This window comes from Cherax quadricarinatus, chromosome 51 (genome assembly GCF_038502225.1).
Source record: "Cherax quadricarinatus isolate ZL_2023a chromosome 51, ASM3850222v1, whole genome shotgun sequence".
NCBI lineage: Eukaryota > Metazoa > Arthropoda > Malacostraca > Decapoda > Parastacidae > Cherax > Cherax quadricarinatus.
The window spans coordinates 824251-847256 of record NC_091342.1 but is presented as its reverse complement, the minus strand read 5'-3'; the positions used below and the strand labels follow the sequence as shown (position 1 = coordinate 847256).

The window sequence follows — 23006 nt, the reverse complement described above, 5'->3', positions numbered from 1 at the left end:
TTGATATCGGTGGGTGGTGTGGGCATTTAGGACGGCCTCCCCGGGTCCCAGTGTGGAGTGCTCCAGGTCTACCAGTCCCAATGTGGAGTGCTCCAGGTCTACCAGTCCCAATGTGGAGTGTTCCAGGTCTTCCAGTCCCAGTGTGGAGTGCTCCAGGTCTCCCCGGGTCCCAGTGTGGAGTGTTCCAGGTCTACCAGTCGAAGTACTTGTGGTCACAGTCCCTGGATGAGCCACACCACTTGGTCTCCTGCAGGTTAGGGCAAGGACGGCCCCGCCGTGCGTGTCTCACCACAGTTCTCGTCCGTATCTGTAGGAAGTTCACCAACACATGTTAGCATATGTAGCATTACTAAGAATTACGGTAGTAGCAGTAGTAGTAGTAACAGGAATCGTAGTAGTGGTAGTAGTAATAGCAGTAGTAACAGCCTAAGAACTGTTATGAGAAATAGTAGTAGTATGAATGGTAATAAAAGTAGAGGTAATAACAATAATTAATTACAATAAGGAAAAAATAGAAGAAGAAGAAGAAGAATTATTGCTTAAGTGATATGAGGTAAAATGAATTTCTTAATAATAACCATTCAAGTGAGATAAACTGAATGACCTCATAATCCACTCAGGCACCACTTAGCCCTCTCAGTGCCGATGCCACAGTTCTTGCTGCTGGACCACTCACCTGCTCCCCGATGCCACAGGTCTTGCTGCAGTTGGACCACTCAGACCACTCGCTAACACGACAGTCACGAGGGACGCGAGCACGGCCTGTAGAGACGTAATTCTTAAGTCTTATAATAGAAGAATCAGCCTTACCAACCCAGACAACACACTTGAAGGGAAGGCAGAGCCATACTTATTACAAACACGGATCCCTATTTAAATAGTTTTGATTATATAGTGATCGTTGATTTTAATTCATATTCTTTTTAAAAAAACATTACGACTTCACCAATATATATATATATATAAATATATATATATATATATATATATATATATATATATATATATATATATATATATATATATATATATATATATATACAGACAGGGGGTGTAAAGCTTTAGCTCAAGTACTTTCACACTTCTCAGTGCGTCATCAGGAGCTGTGCAATGTTGCAAAGGTAGCAACAGGAGAAATGAGTGGAAGTGTTTTCTCAGAGTATGGTAGCGTGAGTGACTCTCGCCAGCACGGTGGAAGATATTGTACAGTGGAAGATATACAGTGAAGGTATACAGTGGAAGGTATCGTACAGTGGCAGGTATCATACAGTGAAGGTAGCACACTTACGACGCTCCGTCTTTCTACGTTGGTCCAACTTTCTTCCTGGTCCCATCTTCCTGCCTCTCCTGTTCTTCCTGTACTTCTTCTTGAACTTGTCAACGAAGGTGTTCATCAGTACATTCTTGCCGGGAGTGTCGACAGTGTTGTCGGAGGCATCAGTGGGTTCTACGTTCTCGATGGGTTCGCTGGTCTTGGGCAGGATGCTGTTACTCACTTCGTTGTCCAGGGGTTCAGCTCCCTGGGTAGTGTCAGGGGTGACGTCACCAGCCAGGTCCCTGGGGGAGTACCTCTGGGCCGACGCTCGAACCACTGACGGTGAGAACACACGAGCCAGCTCGTACTCTTTCACCTACAGAGAACAACGGGTTACAGTACTTCTCTTGCGGCATTAGTAGAATTTGGTAATAAATTGGTTCTAAAAGTATCCACGTGACTGCAACTGACATATACCACACTGGATGCATTAGAAGAATACAAAGTAATTCGAGGAATGAATAGGAGAACTTTTCTTGCGTCTCAAAATACTTCCAAACTGCTAGTTCTAACTGCCCACTTAATACCAGGTGACTGTAAAACACACTGCGTCGTACACTGTCGTCATTCATTATATAAACACAATACAGGTTTTTATTTAAATACACCATAAAATGATAAATGCGCTCACCGTGTCCTACGATATATATATTAACACTCGTATCCAATAACGTTCTCACTAATATACTCTGCTTATACCTGTACAAACATGACTTTCACGGACCTGTGTGTGTAGTGACATCATGCACACCCAGTGCACACTGCTAAAATAATCTCTCTTTGATATCCATCTTATAAGTCACCCATCGCCTTTTTCCGTTTCTTCCCGAAGTTGAGTTATCTTTGCTTGGTGAGAAACTGGTTCGCCAATACATGGTGTATTGGAGAACCAGTTATCTTTATGTGGTGGGAAGCTGGATCTCCTTTATTTTGTGGGAAAGATTCAGAAGACTGCGCACAGTCACTGGACATAGAACCAAACATCATATTTTTATTACAGTACCAAAGACATTTTCTCTTGGCGATATTTAGTTGTTGTATTACCCTGAGAGGCTCAGGGCGTTTTCACGAATATAAGAAATCAGTCTCATTATTCCCGTCACCCCTACAATTCCACATATTTCTTTTCTCTCATAATCCCCTCCATCCCTGTCCACCATGGCTCCCTTCGTTACCTTGATAATATGGAAGGTGGCGATTGGAGGATGTTCTGGCACGTCCGGATAGAAGAAGGAGTTGGCCGGATGATCGGGGCTCTGAGCAGTGATGCGACTGACGGCTTTTTTAGGTATGGTGGGCCAGTTAGGGGAGGTGAAGGTGAACCCGTTGTCTGTACCTGCATCTAGGGGGTCCACCTGGCCAGGTGCACCACAAGAACCAGAGGAGAGGAGAGATTAGTCGGTGTCTTGTGAGAGACACTTGCCTAAGACATTTTTTCATGTGTAATAGAAAACAAACTTAATTTACAAGAAATCGAGATAAATTTTAAGTTTCCGAAGGTATGTATACATGTTTGTACCTATATATACATATAGATATATACATGCACACTCTCTCTCTCTCTCTCTCTCTATATATATATATATATATATATATATATATATATATAGAGAGAGAGAGAGAGAGAGAGAGAGAGTAGTGAGCAGAATTTGAACCCACTACAGGGAGACTAGATATGCAAAGAAATATTTCAGTCAGAAGGATTAGAAACCAGATCTGCAGCTGTCCACGAGCGTAACTTGTTCCTGACGCATTAATGAGTGAGTTAGACTTGTGAACAGCTGCTGATCTGGGTTCCAGTCCTACTGAGATATGTCTCTGCATTTACTTTCGCTTGCTTTCCATAAGAGGAAAATAAAATCGCAAGGATGAGGTGTAAATTATCTGTGTGTTCGTTAGTGTCATGTATACGCATGGTTAAGTGTGTGTTCATGAATATATGTTTTTTTCTGTAGTTATTCTATGTTTTTACGAATATATGTACGAAGAAAGTGAGAGAGAGAGAGACAGAAAGAAGAGAGCTACTTACCTCTAGCACTACAGACTCGACCCACTTGCCCTCCACACACAGGTCGAAGCTGTCGATACCGATAAACCAGTCAGGTGATGGAACCACCCGGGAGATGAGAGACACCTGTGGAGAACACAAGCAGGTGTAGCTGCTGTATACACACACACACACACACACACACGCGAGTGCACATACAAGGAGAAACAGCAACAAGGGGTCACAACTATAAGTTGAAAACTCAGATGAGTCACAGGGATGTTAGAAAGTATTTCTTCAGCCACAGAGTTATCGGGAAGTGGCACTATCTGGAGAGTGATGTAGTGAAAGCAGGATCCATACATAGCTTTGAGAAGAGGTATGATTAAGCTTTTGGAGCAGGGAGAGAGTGGACCTACTAGCGACCAGCGACGAGGCGTGACCAAGAGCCGTGAATCGACCCCTGCAACCACAAATAGGTGAGTACACACATACACACCCACACACAGTGAAGAGGCGAGGCCAGGAGCTCTCACTCGACCCCTGCACCCACAGTTAGGTGAGTACAAATAAGTGAATACACACACACACACACACACACACACACACACACACACACACACACAGTGAGAAGGCGGAGCCAGGAGCTGTGACTCAACCCCTGCAACCACAGTTAGATGAGTACACACACACCTTGGAGTGGTTACCATCGACGAAGCACTCAGCCTGGGTCTCTCCCACACCCTGTGTGATGGGCGGAGCGTTGAATTCGTCAAGGATACCACCTTGACCTTGACTTTGGGCATCCAACACCTCTGTCTGGCCAAGCTCGGCAAACTGTTTCAGCCCCTCAGACGCTGTTTCTCCCATACGGAACAGACGGAAGGATCCACTGTGGGACCGACCTGTGGGAGTGGGAGAGAGAGAGAAATTGGTCAGTTTGTGATGGTGGAAAAAGGAGGGTCAGAGTTGTTGGCGGGAAAGGAAAGAAAGGGGGTTTATTATAAAGTAGTTAATTTGTACTCTTATTCAAAATTTCTTTCTTTCACTTATTAAAAATTTCCCACACTTAACAAAATATTCCTACACTTATATAGAACTTTTCCCATTCGTACTAAAATTTTCCCACTTTTCTAAAAACATTTCCCACTTGCTTGGTCAAAAACTTACCAAGCATCTTAAAATATTTTGCATATTTATGTGCGGGTATTTGTGTATTGTAACCGGATAAAAACAGAAACAAGTAAACAAGCCTAAAATTCGGAGAAGTTTATGTGAAGTGAGAACGTAAGAGTTCCCCAAACTATACTAAAAGCCGGCTGAATGTATTTATTTGAAAAACATCCTTAGAGAGCCCAGGGATTTGTAAAATTTTTGAAAAGCATGAGGTATAGCGCTATATGAATAAACATATAAATAAAAATTAAGATAAGAGAACTGACGAAGAGAAGCAATGGAAAACTTAACCCAAACACCCAACCATCCACCCACCCACTTTCCTTTTCCCAGACGTCTGCACCCAGACTGATCCCGGAGCTCAGGCGCATGACCTGAGAGGAAAGACTGAATTTCATTAGACTGGTTATAAATGACCATAATTTTTAAAGGGGTGGACCGGTAAGCCAGCGGAAGGCCTCGGTCAGATGACCAAAAGCTCCAAAGGCGGGTCATCATCTGACTAAGACCCGCGTCAGGAAACATTTGTCCTGTTTCCTGACGAACCTTACCTAACCTAACCTAACTGAATTTCATATAAGTAGAGAAATGAAGAGTATTTACGAGATAAAGATAATAATAAATATGTTTTTCATGACCCTGTATTTAATGTATATCAGACCTAGCGCTGAGTGTACAACACAAGCAATGAACATCATCTAAAGAAACGTACAGAAAGAAGAAAACGTATACAGATTCCCTACGAGACTAAAGGAAAGACCCATGGGAAAAAAATGAAGGCACTAAACTATATAACGCAAGAGGAAACGAGGATCAGTGGCGGTATGATCACAACTGAAAGCCACGATGAGAGGGGAGGACCTTGGATATTGTTAGACGCTAAAGAATAAATTAAAGGGAAGACAGATGTCACTGCATTTCTTTAGTCTGTGGGTAGTTGGCCCCTCAAGGAAGGTTCCTTGATGTTGGTGAGGGGCTCTTGATTTAGGAAATTGGATCTGTGCTCCAGTTCCCCTAATTAAGCCTGAATGCCTTCCACATCCCCCCCCCCCAGGCGCTGTATAATCCTCCGGGTTTAGCGCTTCCCCTTGATTATAATAATAATAATAATAATGTGGGTAGTTGGGAAGTGGATAATCTGAATGAGAAAGTGGCAGTTGCAAATTCCATACACAGTTTTAGGAGAGAAACTTATAAGGGCCACGAGACCAGGAAATTAATGGGACCATAGTGAATAACTGAGAGTCGGAGCCAGGAGGAATTGTCCTCGAAGATTTGTTAAGTTATACCATGAATTAAGGAAAGATCCTGGACTTCACCTCACGAAACAGACAAAGCAAATGTGATAATAATTATGGACAAAGTAGATTATAGTGGAAAAAATAACATATTATTAGAAAACAGGGGAAGTGACGTGCCTCTTAGTGTGTACTTTTCACACACTGAAGGTGTTCTTTTATGTGACCCTCTGGCTTAGTTTAGCTTCCAGTTTCCACTTCCGTTTCCTCGTTCTGATAACTTCAATCTCAAAGATGTGTCCTCACCTATTTGTGATTGCAGGGCTCGAGTCACATCTCCTGGTCCTATGTGTGTGTGTGTGTGTGTGTGTGTACTCACCTAATTGTGGTTGCAGGGGTCGAGACTCAGCTCCTGGCCCCGCCTCTTCACCGACCGCTACTAGGTCCTCTCTCCCCCTGCTCCATGAGCTTTATCATACCTCGCCTTAAAACTATGTATAGTTCCTGCCTCCACTACATCGCTTGTGTATGTGTGTGTGTGTGTGTGTGTGTGTGTGTGTGTGTGTGTGTGTGTGTGTGTGTGTGTGTATGTCTTGCTCAAGATAGGGTAAAAACAATGACAACAGAGGGAGTTTGGGAATACCATCAACCATGACAGTCTTGAGAAACCCCCACAGCTGCGTCAGAGTAAGACATCACCTACGCCTTATGCAACACACCTGCTCTCCAAATACCTGTCTTCATATATTTACTGGGAAAACAAAAGACATAATCTAAAAACATGAAAATTCAATTTTACTCAGGATTGAAAAAAATAAAAAAAGCATTGAGGCTTTAAGAAGAGTGAATGTTTATATTTAACATAAGCGAACTTATAAATATTTTTATTATACTTAAGATATATATTTTTGCTTTGCTCTAGTTCTTGTTCTAATTATTTTTGTTCTTCTCGTTCAGTTGTCCGTGCTTCTCGTTCAGTTGTCCGTGCTTCTCGTTCAGTTGTCCGTGCTTCTCGTTCAGTTGTCCGTGCTTCTCGTTCAGTTGTCCGTGCTTCTCGTTCAGTTGTCCGTGCTTCTCGTTCAGTTGTCCGTGCAGATGTTTGTGCTGCTTCAGTTATCATTGCTATAACAAGGCAAACACCAGGCGGCACTTATATTACCATAATGTTTACGTACGATAATTAACACCGTGGTTCGTTAATCAGGGACAATAATTAATCTGATGCATCTCACGAGAAGCTGTCATCTATAATTAATTAATAATCTAATCTACCCGCTTTAATAATTCATACTAAGGCCTCTTGTCTTCCTGTTATACCTGGCCTCTTGGACCTTATCATGCATACTCTTTAAACTGTGTATGAAATTGGCTGCCAGCAAAATGCGTGTGAACTCATCTAGTTGCAGGGATCGAGTCACAGCTCCTGTGTGTGTGTGTGTGTGTGTGTGTGTGTGTGTGTGTGTGTGTGTGTGTGTGTGTGTGAGTGTGTGTGTGTGAGTGTGTGTGTGTGTGTGTGTGTGTGTGTGTGTGTGTGTGTGAGTGCGTGTGTGTGTGTGTGTGTGTGTGTGTGAGTGTGTGTGTGAGTGTGTGTGAGTGTGTGTGTGTGTGTGTGTGTGTGTGTGTGTGTGTGTGTGTGTGTGTGTGTGTGTGAGTGTGTGTGTGTGTACTCACCTATACTCACCAATCTGTGGTTACAGGGGTCGTTTCTCAGATCCTGGAGTTGCCTCTTAACTTGCCACTCGACTGAGTCACTCCCTCTTAACCTCGTGTGTCCTATCGTACTTGCTCTTAAAACTATGTACGGAAACTGCTCCCGCTCTTTCCTTACCAAGATCATTCCACTTCTCGACCACTCTGAGAGTGAAGAAATACTTCGTAACATCCTGTGGCACATCTCTGGCTAACTTGCAGCGGTGTTCCTGTGTTCCCGTTTCTCGCTTCTCAAACAGCCTATCCTTGCCTACTTTATCAATTTTCATGAGTATTTTGTATGTTGTTATCGTGTCCCCTCCTCGTTCTTCTGCCCTCCAATGTCGTTTGCTCATACGTCTTGACTCAGGAACAAGCCTTGTTGCAGCTTCTCCACTTTCAACACTTTCCTGACATGCTTTTTCAGGCATGAGTTTCGAACAGGTGATTGTGTGTGTGTGTGTGTACTCACCTAATTGTGGTTGCAGGGGTCGATACTCAGCTCCTGGCCCCGCCTCTTCACTGACTGCTACTAGGTTCTCTTTCTCCCTGCTCCATGAGCTTTATCATACCTTGTCTTTAAACCATGTATAGTTCCTACGTTCCACTACATCGTTTGCCAGATTATTCCACTTCCTTACTATTCTATGACTGAAGAAATACTTCCTAACATCCCTTTGACTCATCTGACTCTTCAGTTTTCAATTGTGACCCCTTGTTTATGTGTCCCGTCTCTGGAACATCCTGTCTGTCCACCTTGTCTATTCCACGCAGTATTTTTTACGTCGTTATCATGTCTCCCCTGACCCTCCTGTCCTCCAGTGTTGTCAGACCGATTTCCCTTAACCTTACTTCATAGGACATTCCCATTAGCTCTGAAACTACCCTTGTTGCAAACCTTTGCACTTTCTCTAATTTCTTGACGTGTTTGACCAGGTGTGGGTTCCAAACTGGTGCTGCGTACTCCAGTATGGGCCTGACGTACACAGAGTATAAAGTCTTGAACGATTCCTTACTGAGGTAGCGGAACGCTATTCTCAGGTTCGCCAAGCGCCCATATGCCGCAGCGGTTATCTGATTAAAGTGTGCTTCTGGCGATGTACTCAGTATTATACTCACTCCTAGGTCTTTCTCCTTGAGTGAGGTTTGCAGCCTCTGGCCTCCTAGCCTATACTCTGTCTGGGGTCTTCTTTGCCCTCCTCCGATCTTCATGACTTTGCATTTGGCGGGATTAAATTCCAGGACCCATTTTCTGGACCACGCATCCAGCCTGTCCAGGTCTCTTTGTAGACCCGTCTGGTCCTCGTCTGATTTAATACTCCTCATTAACTTCACATCATCTGCAAACAGGGACACTTCTGAGTCTATCCATTCCGTCATGTCGTTCACATATAACAAGAATAGCACTGGTCCCAGGACTGACCCCTGTGGGACCCCGCTCGTTACCGGTGCCCACTGTGATACTTCACGGACCATGACTAACTGTTGCCTCCCTGTTAGGTATTCTTTGATCCATTGCAGTGCCCTTCCTGTTATACGTGCCTGTTCCTCTAGCTTCTGAGGAACTGTGTCGAAGGCCTTCTTGCAGTGTGTGTACTCACCTATTTGTACTCACCTATTTGTACTTACCTATTTGTGGTTGCAGGGGTCGAGTCTTAGCTCCTGGCCCCGCCTCTTCACCGGTTGCTACTGGGCCCTCTCTCTCCCCGCTCCATGAGCTTTATCAAACCTCGTCTTAAAACTGTGTATGGTTCCTGCCTCCACTACGTCATTTTCTAGGCTATTCCACTGCCTTACAACTCTATGACTGAAGAAATACTTCCTAATATCTCTCTGACTCATTTGTGTCTTCAACTTCCAATTGTGGCCTCTTGTTTCTGTGTCCCCTCCCTGGAACATCCTGTCTTTGTCCACCTTGTCTATTCCACGCAGTATTTTATATGTCGTTATCATGTCTCCCCTGACCCTCCTGTCCTCCAGTGTCGTCAGGCCGATTTCCCTTAATCTTTCTTCATAGGACATTCCCCTTAGCTCTGGAACTAACCTTGTCGCAAACCTTTGTACTTTCTCTAGTTTCTTGACGTACTTCATCAAGTGCGGGTTCCAAACAGGTGCTGCATACTCCAGTATGGGCCTGACATACACGGTGTACAGTGTCTTGAACGATTCCTTACTAAGGTATCGGAATGCTGTTCTCAGGTTTGCCAGGCGCCCATATGCTGCAGCAGTTATCTGATTGATGTGTGCTTCCGGAGACATGCTCGGTGTTATACTCACCCCAAGATCTTTCTCCTTGAGTGAGGTTTGCAGTCTTTGGCCACCTAGCCTATACTCTGTCTGTGGTCTTCTGTGCCCTTCCCCTATCTTCATGACTTTGCATTTGGCAGGATTAAATTCGAGAAGCCATTTGCTGGACCAGGTGTCCAGTCTGTCCAGGTCTCTTTGAAGTCCGGCCTGGTCCTCATCAGATTTAATTCTCCTCATTAACTTCACATCATCTGCAAACAGGGACACTTCTGAGTCTAACCCTTCCATCATGTCGTTCACATATACCAAAAATAGCACTGGTCCTAGGACCGACCCCTGTGGGACCCCGCTCGTCACAGGTGCCCACTGTGATACAGTGTGTGTGTGTGTGTGTGTGTGTGTGTGTGTGTGTGTGTGTCTGATGTCCTACATCCTTTAAGGAGTTTCTAGATAGATTTTAGATGTCATACACACTCCTGGTGTCCCTGTCAGGGGTCCCACGCACTCCTGGTGTCCCTGTCAGGGGTCCCACGCACTCCTGGTGTCCCTGTCAGGGGTCCCACGCACTCCTGGTGTCTCTGTCAATGGTCCTACACACTTTTGGTGTCCCTCTCAAGGGGTCCTGTAAACTCCTGGTGCCCCTGTCAGGAATCCTACTTATCCTTCGTGTCCCTGTCAGGAGTCCTACACACTCCTCGTGTCCCTATCATGAGTCCTACTTACTCAGCGTGTCCCTGTCAGGGGTCCTACTCACTCCTGGTGTCCCTCTCAGGGGTCCTACTCACTCCTGATGTCCCTGTCAGGGGTCTTATACACTCTGGTGTCTCTTACAAGGGTTCTATATACTCCTGGTGTCCCTGTCAGGGGTCCGACACACTCCTTGTGTCAATGTCAGGGGTCCTACATACTCCTTGTGTCCCTGAATGTTCCGTCATACTCCCACTAAACTGTTAGCCCAGTAAGCCTTCCCTAACTACAACCTCCAACAACCTCCAACACCACTCCTCCCACAACAACCTCCACAACACTCCTCCCACAACAACCTCCAACACCACTCCTCCCACAACAACCTCTAACAACACTCCTCCCACAACAACCTCTAACAACACTTCTCCCATAACAACCTCCAACAACACTCCTCCCACAACTCCTCCTTTCCCAGGATCTTACGTCACCCTCACAGTCAGTTCAATTTTCGTAAATAAAAAACTCAGCCTCCAGCTGTTGCTTCTTCCCGGTTCATGCCTACTCATGCGTGTCACCCCCTCCTCCACCCCCTCCTCCCACCCCCTCCCTCACATCCCCTACCATTGTCTGGCCCTCTCTTCTATTTCTTCTTCCTTTCTGCCCCCCCCCTCTCTCTCTACATTATTCCTCTTCTAAATATCTTTCTGTTCATAAATGGTTCAGAGAACCGACAAGTTGATAAATTAAACACATGTGGAACGCATGTGTCTAATTTATCATCTTTCTGTTCCTCTCCCTTCCTCCCTTCTCTCCCCTACCTCTTTCCGTTCCTTCCCTCCACCTCCTCTCCTCCACTTCCCCACTCCCCTTCCCATATAAAATTCTACTTTCACACAAAAGCACAAATTTCATAAGGACGACTCGCCCCTCACGCCCACGTACAACGTCCAGACATTATCTCTGAGGGAATCTTGGATACAATCCAACACTCACTTGGCAGCAGAAATAGCCATGACGGGATACAAAATATTCATCAAGCCTCTCACAGAAGGCTGGTAGTAGAGTGAGCCTTCATAGTAACTACAACTGCGTACCATTGAAATACGAGATGAAGAGTCGTACGACTCTGTGTGCGTCCAATTTCGCTTCAACAAGAACGATGAAATTATGTGTATGAGAAGTAAAAACCCTATGAGAAGAGTACACTATTATTTATATACTATGTTTAGCTCTACGTACAGCATTATTAATCACTGTTTAGTCCCTCAGCCTTGATAGGTGGTAAGTCCCTCAGCCTTGATATTTGGTCAGTCCCTCAACCTTGATAGGTGGTCAGTGCCTCAGCTTTGATTGGTGGTCAGTCCCTCAGCCTTGATAGAAGGTGGTCAGTCCCTCAGCCTTGATAGGTGGTCAGTCCCACAGCCTTGGTAGAAAGTGGTCAGTCCCTCAGTCTTGATAGAAGGTGATCAGTCCCTCAGCCTTGATAGGTGGTCAGTCCCACAGCCTTGGTAGAAAGTGGTCAGTCCCTCAGTCTTGATAGAAGGTGGTCAGTCCCTCAGCCTTCATAGAAGAGGGTGGTCAGTCCTTCAGCCTTGACAGAAGTTGGTCAGTACCTCACCCTTGATAGAAGATGGTCAGTCTCTCAGCCTTGATAGGTAATCAGACCCTTAGCCTTGATAGAAGGTGGTCAGTCTCTCAGCCTTGATAGAAGAAGGTGGCCAGTCCTTCAGCCTTGATAGAAGGTTGTCAGTCTCTCAGCCTTGATAGAAGAGGGTGGTCAGTCCTTCAGCCTTGATAGAAGGTGGTCAGTCCCTCACTGCCTTCTAATATCAACTAAACCAGTGCACCAGGCAGTCAAAAGGTTACCTCCCAGGCCTAATCAGATCGGCACATAATATTTTCTTAACATAGAGTGTCACCTCCCCGAGTCCCCAGTGATAATTTCCTGCATCTTATCATGATTATAAACAACGGAATTAATTACTCAGGTTATTGCACAGAAACCAAAATCTGGAATGGCATAAAAAAATATATATATATATATATATATATATATATATATATATATATATATATATATATATATATATATATATATATATATATATTTATTTTTTTATTTTATTATTATTATCACACTGGCCGATTCCCACCAAGGCAGGGTGGCCCGAAAAAGAAAAACTTTCACCATCATTCACTCCATCACTGTCTTGCCAGAAGGGTGCTTTACACTACAGTTTTTAAACTGCAACATTAACACCCCTCCTTCAGAGTGCAGGCACTGTACTTCCCATCTCCAGGACTCAAGTCCGGCCTGCCGGTTTCCCTGAACCCCTTCATAAATGTTACTTTGCTCACACTCCAACAGCACGTCAAGTATTAAAAACCATTTGTCTCCATTCACTCCTATCAAACACGCTCACACACACACACACACACACACACACACACACACACACACACACACACACACACACACACACACACACACACACACACATATATATATATATATATATATATATATATATATATATATATATATATATATATATATATATATATATATATATATGTCCAGAGGGCCCCTGCACATGTCAGTAGTTGCATAAATCTCTTCCCGCTTGAAGACGATCTCAAGTTATGAACGAAAATCTTGGTGAAATTTAAAAAAATTAAGGGATACCTTCATGGGATACCTTCACGGGGATACCTTCATGGTGATACCTTTATGGTGATACCTTCATGGGGATACCTTCATGAGGATACCTTCATGGGGATACTTTCATAGGGATACCTTCGGTAATGGTAGAGTGAGAGAACTTTCTAGTATATCATTCTAACCTCGGTTATCTTAACAAATGTAGAGTTAGCTACCTAGAGTTTACCCGGAGGTCATCGCTCCCGCGGCCCAGTCCCAGACCAGGCCTCCTCGTTGTTGGATTGATCGATCAGGCTTTTAGTGCCCACATCCTGCAGTCCAACGAATGCACCACAACACGGCTGATCAGGAATTGTTTTGAGGAATCTGTCGAGTTCCCCCTTGAAGACAGCTAAGGGTTAGTTGGTGATCCCCCTTATGTACGAATGGAGGGTCGTGAAGAGTCGTGGTTCCTTAACACTTACTGAGCTCTCAGTATCTTCTGTGTTGTCAGTGGTCCACTGGAAGACTTGGTATATATCAACTTGAAGGCTCGCTGTACATTCTATGGCTGCCACCTCGATATATATCACAGATTTTCTGCACCTCCTTCATCATGTAATCCTGTCGCTTCCCACACTTGTCTGCTTCTCTCATTTTCTCCTCTCTCTTCTTCTTGCTTCTTTGTGCCTCTTTCCTCCCCGTCCCATCTTTCTGTCTACTTTTTTCATTCCCCTCCCTCCTCTCCCCCAGTTGTCTGCCTCTCTCGTGCCCCCTCCCTCCTCTTCCTCCCTGTTTATGTCTGTTCTTCTTGTCTCTCGTCACCTCCGTGTTTATCTGTTTTGTCACTATCACCTCTCCACCGCCCTGTTTGTTCTCCTCCTGTTCCTTCTTCTCTCTGCCCCTCATTATCGTCTGTCCATCTTGCTTCTTTAAATTATTACCTACTCGCTTCCACTCTTCCCTCCCTCCCTCCCTCACTCCCTCCCTTTTAATTCAAGCAACCTTAGTAATCAAGGTCTGGGAGCAGATTATATCTTTATAGCTAAACTCTCTTTCATTCATTCATTCATTCATTCATTCATTTATTCATTCATTCATATAGTCATTCATTCATGAGTTTCAAATATGTATCATTCATAGAATAATCACTGATGGAGTGGTACCCTTGTAGGCCATTCCAGAAGAGTAAATTTATTTATGGTTTCCCGTCTTGGAGCATATTAGCTGTCTATGATCTGACCACGAAACTTGAGTCGACCTATGTATTCCACAACTCCCTTGAGTTTGGAAACAGATTGTGCAGCAGGGCATCCAAGAGAGTGGTGCATACTCATGATGAGAGTAGACTTATGCCTCATTTAAAGCTTTGTAGCTATTTCTACTGTATTCCACCTGACGTAGCCAGAAGGTAACACAGCCAAAGAGCCTTCTGCTTCACTATCTTTGACTCATGCACGTATATAATACGCTTTAGTCCTTATTCCATTGTCCTTAGTCCGTATTCCATGTACATGGCAGATGACTCCTGACTATCAGCACCAAGTTTGAAGGGTTCAATCCGAGGAAAGCGGAACGTGACTTAGGAGGGAAGAGAGAGAGAAAGATGTTGTGAATGATCTACACAGGTGTACTTCCTGAAACACACTGCTGGTAAGCAGGTACAAGATGCGTCTTAATGCTGCAAGTTTATCTTGGTTGCCTTGCTTGCAGTGCCCACCATGCTGGTCCTCACATTTGCTGCTGCACTGTCATATTTCATCCCAGGATATCAACTTCCTCGCTGAGTGCCAAGTCCCTCCATTCATTCTCAGCTCCATTTGTAATCTCTCTCTCTCTCTCTCTCTCTCTCTCTCTCTCTCTCTCTCTCTCTCTCTCTCTCTCTCTCTCTCTCTCTCTTTCTCTCAATCCCTCTCTCTCTCTCTCTTTTTCTCTCTCTCTCACCATTTTGCGATTATATTTTTTAAACGATAAAAGCACAGACGTACTATAACCTGGTAGAGTAAACTGTGGCTAGGATGGGCCAGCCTGGTGTAACTTGCCTGCTGGGACGGACAGTAAGGAATGCTGTCTTGTCGACCCTGAGGCTAGCGTCCAGTGGTCCCTCCAGGGCCCCTGACCCTGAGACCATCGTCTTGGGGAGTTTCTTGAGGGCCCCTGACCCTGATAGTAATATTTTAGGGTTTCTTGGAGCCCTCCCTTGATCTTCGTCTACCAACTCGAAGAAAGGAGGAAGGTAGGGAGAGGAAAATGAAGGGAGAGAAAAGGGAAGTAGAGAGATGGAAGGAACAAACTATTTGAAGAATTTCTTTTTCTCTACCAAAGTACAATGAAGATATTATTCAGAATATTAGCTTAAAAAATAAGGAACTCAGGATTACCCAATAAAGCCACTATGGCCGGCTTATTTTCACTGGGGTCCTTTGAACCTTCTCCAGGAAGCCACCCACAGCTATCACCTAACACGGAGAGTGTACAGAGATCCTTTACTGCACGTATAAGTTCTGTCAAGCACCTTAACTACTGGGAACGCTTGGAAGCACTTGGCTTGTACTCGTTGGAACACAGGAAGGAGAGATATATCATAATCTACACTTGGAAAATCTTGGAAGGAATGGTCCCAAATCTGCACACAGAAATCACTCCCTACGAAAGTAAAAGACTGGGCAGGCGATGCAAAATGCCCCCAATAAAAAGTAGGGGCGCCATTGGTACACTAAGGGAAAACACCATAAGTGTTCGGGGCCCAAAACTGTTCAACAGCCTTCCATCAAGCATTAGGGGAATTGCCAATAAACCCCTGGCTGCCTTCAAGAGAGAGCTGGACAGATATCTAAAGTCAGTGCCGGATCAGCCGGGCTGTGGCTCGTACGTTGGACTGCGTGCGGCCAGCAGTAACAGCCTAGTTGATCAGGCCCTGATCCATCGGGAGGCCTGGTCATGGACCGGGCCGCGGGGGCGTTGATCCACGGAATAACCTCCAGGTAACCTCCAGGTAACACAAAGGTACCTACTTACTGCTAGGTGAACAGAGGCAGAAGGTGTAAGAAAACAAATCCAACTTTTTAATTTGTTCTGGGATCCAACTCAGGACGTTACTTGTAACTTATATAATGGTTTTATATAATAAATTATATAGAATTTAAAGTGGAATTACCCAATAAAGTCGAACATTGCGACTTATTTCCTTGTAAATCCTGGTGCTATCTAGTTACGTAGGTGTTGCTTGCTTTATGCGAGGGACGCAGTCCTGGTCAGTGCAGAATAAAGCGAAATTGTCTTAACCAAATCCACTATAAAGTAAGAAAGATGGGGGATCCGTTCTGAGATCTTGAAAATTTCATATTTCTTGACTAATATACATAAGGATAAACAGATACTCTTTTATTCTCTATCCTCAGTGTTATGAACACAATTCAGTCAACACAAAATACTGAACATATCGTATAAATAACTACTTATGAATATTTTAACAATATAGCAATAATTCTGCCATTCTGTAGCTTCATTCATTAGAAATTCTAACCGCCACACTGTCTTCTAATTTCTTCATTCATTATTCTCTGTATAATATTCTCATCACACACTGATCTTAGGCACGACGTTGCCACAGCCTCCAGTCTCCTGCTCGCTGCCACGTACGATGGTCGTACCTTACACCAGTACACCAGCGCATTCAGCATCTCAGAATTAATCCCATCTATTCCAGCTGGTCTCACGTCTAACATGCCGTCTGCCTCATCTGTTCATTTCACACTCTTTCCTGGATCTTCACTCCTAACAGCTCCTCTTCCTTCTTCCTCTTTGTTTATATTTTTTCATCAATAGTTAACAACAACTCAAAATTATTTCGCAAGGTGATGTGGCCAGACTGAGGTAGGAAGTGTCTGGGTCTTAATGGCATCCTGCTGCAGCCCAAATTAATCTTGACCTCCTTTGATTATATTTGATTATGCCTTAGTCTCCAGGCGCACTGGATGACCCTTACGGGCTTGCCAATTTCCATAAATTATAATAGCCAAAATATTTTTTCTATCATCCAGAATCCCAACAATTTCACTTTTAACTGACAAGCTCCTTTGCTCTGTAAGTTGTCTCACCATATAAACTTTTCAAAAACTTTTTCACCTCTTTTCAACACACTGGCTGTCTCCCACCAACGTAATAGCTGTTGCTAGAAGTGTACATATGTCACTAGTAAATGACCCTCCGTACTACATCATCCTCACCCCTCCTTCAGAGTGCAGGCACTGTATCATTTACCCTCACGACTCAAGTCTAACTAACCAGTTTCCTTTAAGTCCTTTAATAAATGTTACCTTGCTCACTCTCCAACAGCAGCTCAAACTATGAGAGCTACTAGTCTCCATTCACTCCAATCTGATATACTCACACAAGCCTCCTGGATGCTCAAGCCCCTAGCTCTCAAAACCTCCTTCACCTCCTCCCTCCAACTTTTCTTGGGACGACACCAACCTCTTCTTTCTTCTGTCCCCGATTTATACAGCCTCTTGATTTCCTGTTTTACTTAGTCCTCTCTAAATTCCCGAACTACTTTAAACAATCCATCCTCAGCGCTTTGAATTCTTCCTTCGGTTGTCTTCTAATTTTTACTCTCAGAATTCTATGCATGAGAATCACATCACAAGTTGTTCTCATACACGGCATCTTCACCGCCTATCAACAAAATTTGCTGATTCGTCCATTTTTTCATTTTTTTGCACTCCTTCAACATACTTTTTACACACTCTTTCCTTTTCCAAATTATCTGCAGCTCTTAAATATTTTTTTTTCGTAAGAGAAGCCTTTTATATGCTAATCTTCTCTCTCCCTTACCACCATGTTCACCTCATCATTCCACCCATCTTTACTCCTACCAACCACACCCGCCCTCCTACACCCACAAAACTCTCTAGCAATACGAAAACAAGAAGAAGAAGAAGAAGAAGAAGAAGAAGAAGAAGAAGAAGAAGAAGAAGAAGAAGAAGAAGATACATAAAACAAATTTGAAATAAGAAATAATAACTAATGAGAATAATAATTATACGCCTAAGACAAGGTGGTAATATCTGAAGACCAGTCAGACACAGGAACTCCGGGTCATTGGAATTAAAGACGTCCATCTACTTGAATACATGAAACAGATTTACTTTTTCTGTTCTTCTCTCACTTTAGTATATTGCTAAAGAAAGTCAAAATGCATTATAAAAACAGAAGGTTGAAGACCTCTTTCAGTCCGTCTTTCTGGGTTACATCTGTAACTTTGACCAGAAGTGAATTTGCATACTGGTGGTTGGTGGGGGGAGGGAGGGTGTGGAAGTGAGAGATTGGGAGGAGTCGGGGGTGGGAGGGGGGTAGACCAGTGGGTGTTTTAGGATGGGGGTGGTGGGAGAGAGGTGGGGGGCAGGAAGCCAGTATTTGGAATTATGTGGGAGTGGCAAGAAGTGGATGGGGGGTTAGGGGGGTAGGGGGGGTAGGGGGCTCGTGGCTGGTTTGTGTATCAGAACTGAATGCGGTCACATCACCCCCCCTTACTGTGCTGCTGCTGCTGCTGCTGCTGCTGCTGCTGCTGCTGCTGCTGCTGCTGATGCTGCTGCTGATGCTGCTGATGCTGATGCTGGTGCTGATGCTGCTGATGCTGATGAGGTATTGGTGATGCTGCTGCTTCAGCAGCTCTTGTTTTTGTTGATACTGCTTCTGCTGATGCTGATTTTGTTGATGGTGTTGTTGTTGATGATACTGCTGCTCTTGTTGTTGCCACTGTTGCAGCTGCTTCTACTGTTATTGTTGCTGCTGCTTCTACTGTTATTGTTGCAGCTGCTTCTACTGTTATTGTTGCAGCTGCTTCTACTGTTATCGTTGCTGCTGCTTCTACTGTTATTGTTGCAGCTGCTTCTACTGTTATTGTTGCAGCTGCTTCTACTGTTATTGTTGCTGCTGCTTCTGCTGTTATTGTTGCAGCTGCTTCTACTGTTATTGTTGCTGCTGCTTCTGCTGTTATTGTTGCTGCTGCTTCTACTGTTATTGTTGCTGCTGCTTCTACTGTTATTGTTGCTGCTGCTTCTACTGTTATTGTTGCTGCTGCTTCTACTGTTATTGTTGCTGCTGCTTCTACTGTTATTGTTGCTGCTGCTTCTACTGTTATTGTTGCTGCTGCTTCTGCTGTTATTGTTGCTGCTGCTTCTACTGTTATTGTTGCAGCTGCTTCTACTGTTATTGTTGCTGCTGCTTCTACTGTTATTGTTGCTGCTGCTTCTGCTGTTATTGTTGCTGCTGCTTCTACTGTTATTGTTGCTGCTGCTTCTACTGTTATTGTTGCTGCTGCTTCTACTGTTATTGTTGCTGCTGCTTCTACTGTTATTGTTGCTGCTGCTTCTACTGTTATTGTTGCAGCTGCTTCTACTGTTATTGTTGCAGCTGCTTCTACTGTTATTGTTGCAGCTGCTTCTACTGTTATTGTTGCAGCTGCTTCTACTGTTATTGTTGCAGCTGCTTCTACTGTTATTGTTGCTGCTGCTTCTACTGTTATTGTTGCAGCTGCTTCTACTGTTATTGTTGCTGCTGCTTCTACTGTTATTGTTGCTGCTGCTTCTACTGTTATTGTTGCAGCTGCTTCTACTGTTATTGTTGCAGCTGCTTCTACTGTTATTGTTGCAGCTGCTTCTACTGTTATTGTTGCTGCTGCTTCTACTGTTATTGTTGCAGCTGCATCTACTGCCTCTACTGTTATTGTTGCAGCTGCGGTACTGTTATTGTTGCAGCTGCCTCTACTGTTATTGTTGCTGCTGCCTCTACTGTTATTGTTGCAGCTGCTTCTACTGTTATTGTTGCAGCTGCTTCTACTGTTATTGTTGCTGCTGCTTCTACTGTTATTGTTGCAGCTGCTTCTACTGTTATTGTTGCTGCTGCTTCTACTGTTATTGTTGCAGCTGCTTCTACTGTTATTGTTGCAGCTGCTTCTACTGTTATTGTTGCTGCTGCTTCTACTGTTATTGTTGCAGCTGCTTCTACTGTTATTGTTGCAGCTGCTTCTACTGTTATTGTTGCAGCTGCTTCTACTGTTATTGTTGCAGCTGCTTCTACTGTTATTGTTGCTGCTGCTTCTGCTGTTATTGTTGCTGCTGCTTCTACTGTTATTGTTGCAGCTGCCTCTACTGTTATTGTTGCTGCTGCCTCTACTGTTATTGTTGCTGCTGCTTCTACTGTTATTGTTGCTGCTGCTTCTACTGTTATTGTTGCAGCTGCTTCTACTGTTATTGTTGCTGCTGCTTCTACTGTTATTGTTGCAGCTGCTTCTACTGTTATTGTTGCAGCTGCTGCTATTATTCCTGCTGTTGTTGTTGTTGTTGTTGTTGCTGCTGATGCCACTGATGCTGCTCCTTCTATTGTTACTGGTCTCGATCGTTCCAACACTGGTATTGTTACTGGTCTCGATCGTTCAAACACTGGTATTGTTACTGGTCTCGATCGTTCAAACACTGGTATTGTTACTGGTCTCGATCGTTCAAACACTGGTATTGTTACTGGTCTCGATCGTTCAAACACTGGTATTGTTACTGGTCTCGATCGTTCAAACACTGGTATTGTTACTGGTCTCGATCGTTCAAACACTGGTATTGTTACTGGTCTCGATCGTTCAAACACTGGTATTGTTACTGGTCTCGATCGTTCAAACACTGGTATTGTTACTGGTCTCGATCGTTCAAACACTGGTATTGTTACTGGTCTCGATCGTTCAAACACTGGTATTGTTACTGGTCTCGATCGTTCAAACACTGGTATTGTTACTGGTCTCGATCGTTCAAACACTGGTATTGTTACTGGTCTCGATCGTTCAAACACTGGTATTGTTACTGGTCTCGATCGTTCAAACACTGGTATTGTTACTGGTCTCGATCGTTCAAACACTGGTATTGTTACTGGTCTCGATCGTTCAAACACTGGTATTGTTACTGGTCTCGATCGTTCAAACACTGGTATTGTTACTGGTCTCGATCGTTCAAACACTGGTATTGTTACTGGTCTCGATCGTTCAAACACTGGTATTGTTACTGGTCTCGATCGTTCAAACACTGGTATTGTTACTGGTCTCGATCGTTCAAACACTGGTATTGTTACTGGTCTCGATCGTTCAAACACTGGTATTGTTACTGGTCTCGATCGTTCAAACACTGGTATTGTTACTGGTCTCGATCGTTCAAACACTGGTATTGTTACTGGTCTCGATCGTTCAAACACTGGTATTGTTACTGGTCTCGATCGTTCAAACACTGGTATTGTTACTGGTCTCGATCGTTCAAACACTGGTATTGTTACTGGTCTCGATCGTTCAAACACTGGTATTGTTACTGGTCTCGATCGTTCAAACACTGGTATTGTTACTGGTCTCGATCGTTCAAACACTGGTATTGTTACTGGTCTCGATCGTTCAAACACTGGTATTGTTACTGGTCTCGATCGTTCAAACACTGGTATTGTTACTGGTCTCGATCGTTCAAACACTGGTATTGTTACTGGTCTCGATCGTTCAAACACTGGTATTGTTACTGGTCTCGATCGTTCAAACACTGGTATTGTTACTGGTCTCGATCGTTCAAACACTGGTATTGTTACTGGTCTCGATCGTTCAAACACTGGTATTGTTACTGGTCTCGATCGTTCAAACACTGGTATTGTTACTGGTCTCGATCGTTCAAACACTGGTATTGTTACTGGTCTCGATCGTTCAAACACTGGTATTGTTACTGGTCTCGATCGTTCAAACACTGGTATTGTTACTGGTCTCGATCGTTCAAACACTGGTATTGTTACTGGTCTCGATCGTTCAAACACTGGTATTGTTACTGGTCTCGATCGTTCAAACACTGGTATTGTTACTGGTCTCGATCGTTCAAACACTGGTATTGTTACTGGTCTCGATCGTTCAAACACTGGTATTGTTACTGGTCTCGATCGTTCAAACACTGGTATAGTGCATAACGACAGAAGTCTCTCATGAGCTACTAATATTATTTCATGCTAGTGAACGATTGTATGGTACATCTTTCGACGTACCATGCGTCGGTATGAATAGTGTTGTACGTCGACAGTATAGCGTAGCACGTCGGCACGAATAGTGCCGTGTGTCGGCAGTATCGTACCGCTTGTCTGCACGTCGCAAAATCTTCAAAGTGAAGGGAGTCGCGTCCAAGCAACAGTTTGCTTACACTGGTGTGGCAGACAATCTCTGGGTCTCGCGCGGTGACGTTGGTCCTGAGTTCAACCTCACCTCCAGGATTCCCAACCTTTTAACAAAAATACAAGGAGACGAGACTTGGGTCACCGACCTTTTATCGAATTTTATATTTGTGTTATTTCTTGCACTCGGTCCCGAGTGCGACTGCACGAGTGGGGAAGCTTTCAAGGACTCCAATGGAAATAAGTCATTTTGTCTGACTGGAGAAGCCTACTGTGTAGGCGATACATTTCAACAGTAAAGATACCCAACTGTTGCTAAGTATGATCATTGTACTTATGTGTATGATAATTATACTTATGTGTACCTGTACCTAAGTAAACTCACTAATCAGTAACTTCACCAATTTCACTGTTTTTATCTATATTGGACCATATGCACGAGCTCAACACTCACTGTTTGCACTACCATTTCCCCCACCTTCTTCTTGGCCCAGCAATTTACGACGGGGTTAAAAGATAACACGAAAATTCCGTCTCTCCACTTACCTCTTACTGTCACTATGAATCTTACCAGTAATGTAGGTTCTGTTATCAGTCCGACGAGATGTGCTACACACCCCCACCACCAGAGGGATGTGCTACACCCCCTCCACCACCAGAGGGATGTGCTGCACACCCCCACCACCAGAGGGATGTGCTACGCCCCCTCCACCACCAGAGGGATGTGCTACACGCCCCCACCACCAGAGGGATGTGCTACACCCCCTCCACCACTAGAGGGATGTGCTACACCACCTCCACCACCAGAGGGATGTGCTACACCCCCTCTACCACCAGAGGGATGTGCTA

The 23006-nt window shown here is 44.2% G+C and overlaps 1 protein-coding gene across 1 annotated transcript in view; it reads right to left on the bottom strand.

Moving 5' to 3' along the window:
* mspo (M-spondin) overlaps positions 1-23006 on the bottom strand; it is a 56461-nt gene continuing 33455 nt past the window's right edge. Inside the window, exons 2-7 of the mRNA XM_053785069.2 lie at positions 3996-4207; positions 3345-3449; positions 2491-2670; positions 1289-1631; positions 677-762; positions 1-307 (exon numbers count right to left, since the gene is read on the bottom strand). Coding sequence (XP_053641044.1) covers positions 191-307; positions 677-762; positions 1289-1631; positions 2491-2670; positions 3345-3449; positions 3996-4207 — 1043 coding nt within the window. The 3' untranslated portion in view covers positions 1-190. The remainder of the gene's footprint in view (positions 308-676; positions 763-1288; positions 1632-2490; positions 2671-3344; positions 3450-3995; positions 4208-23006) is intronic.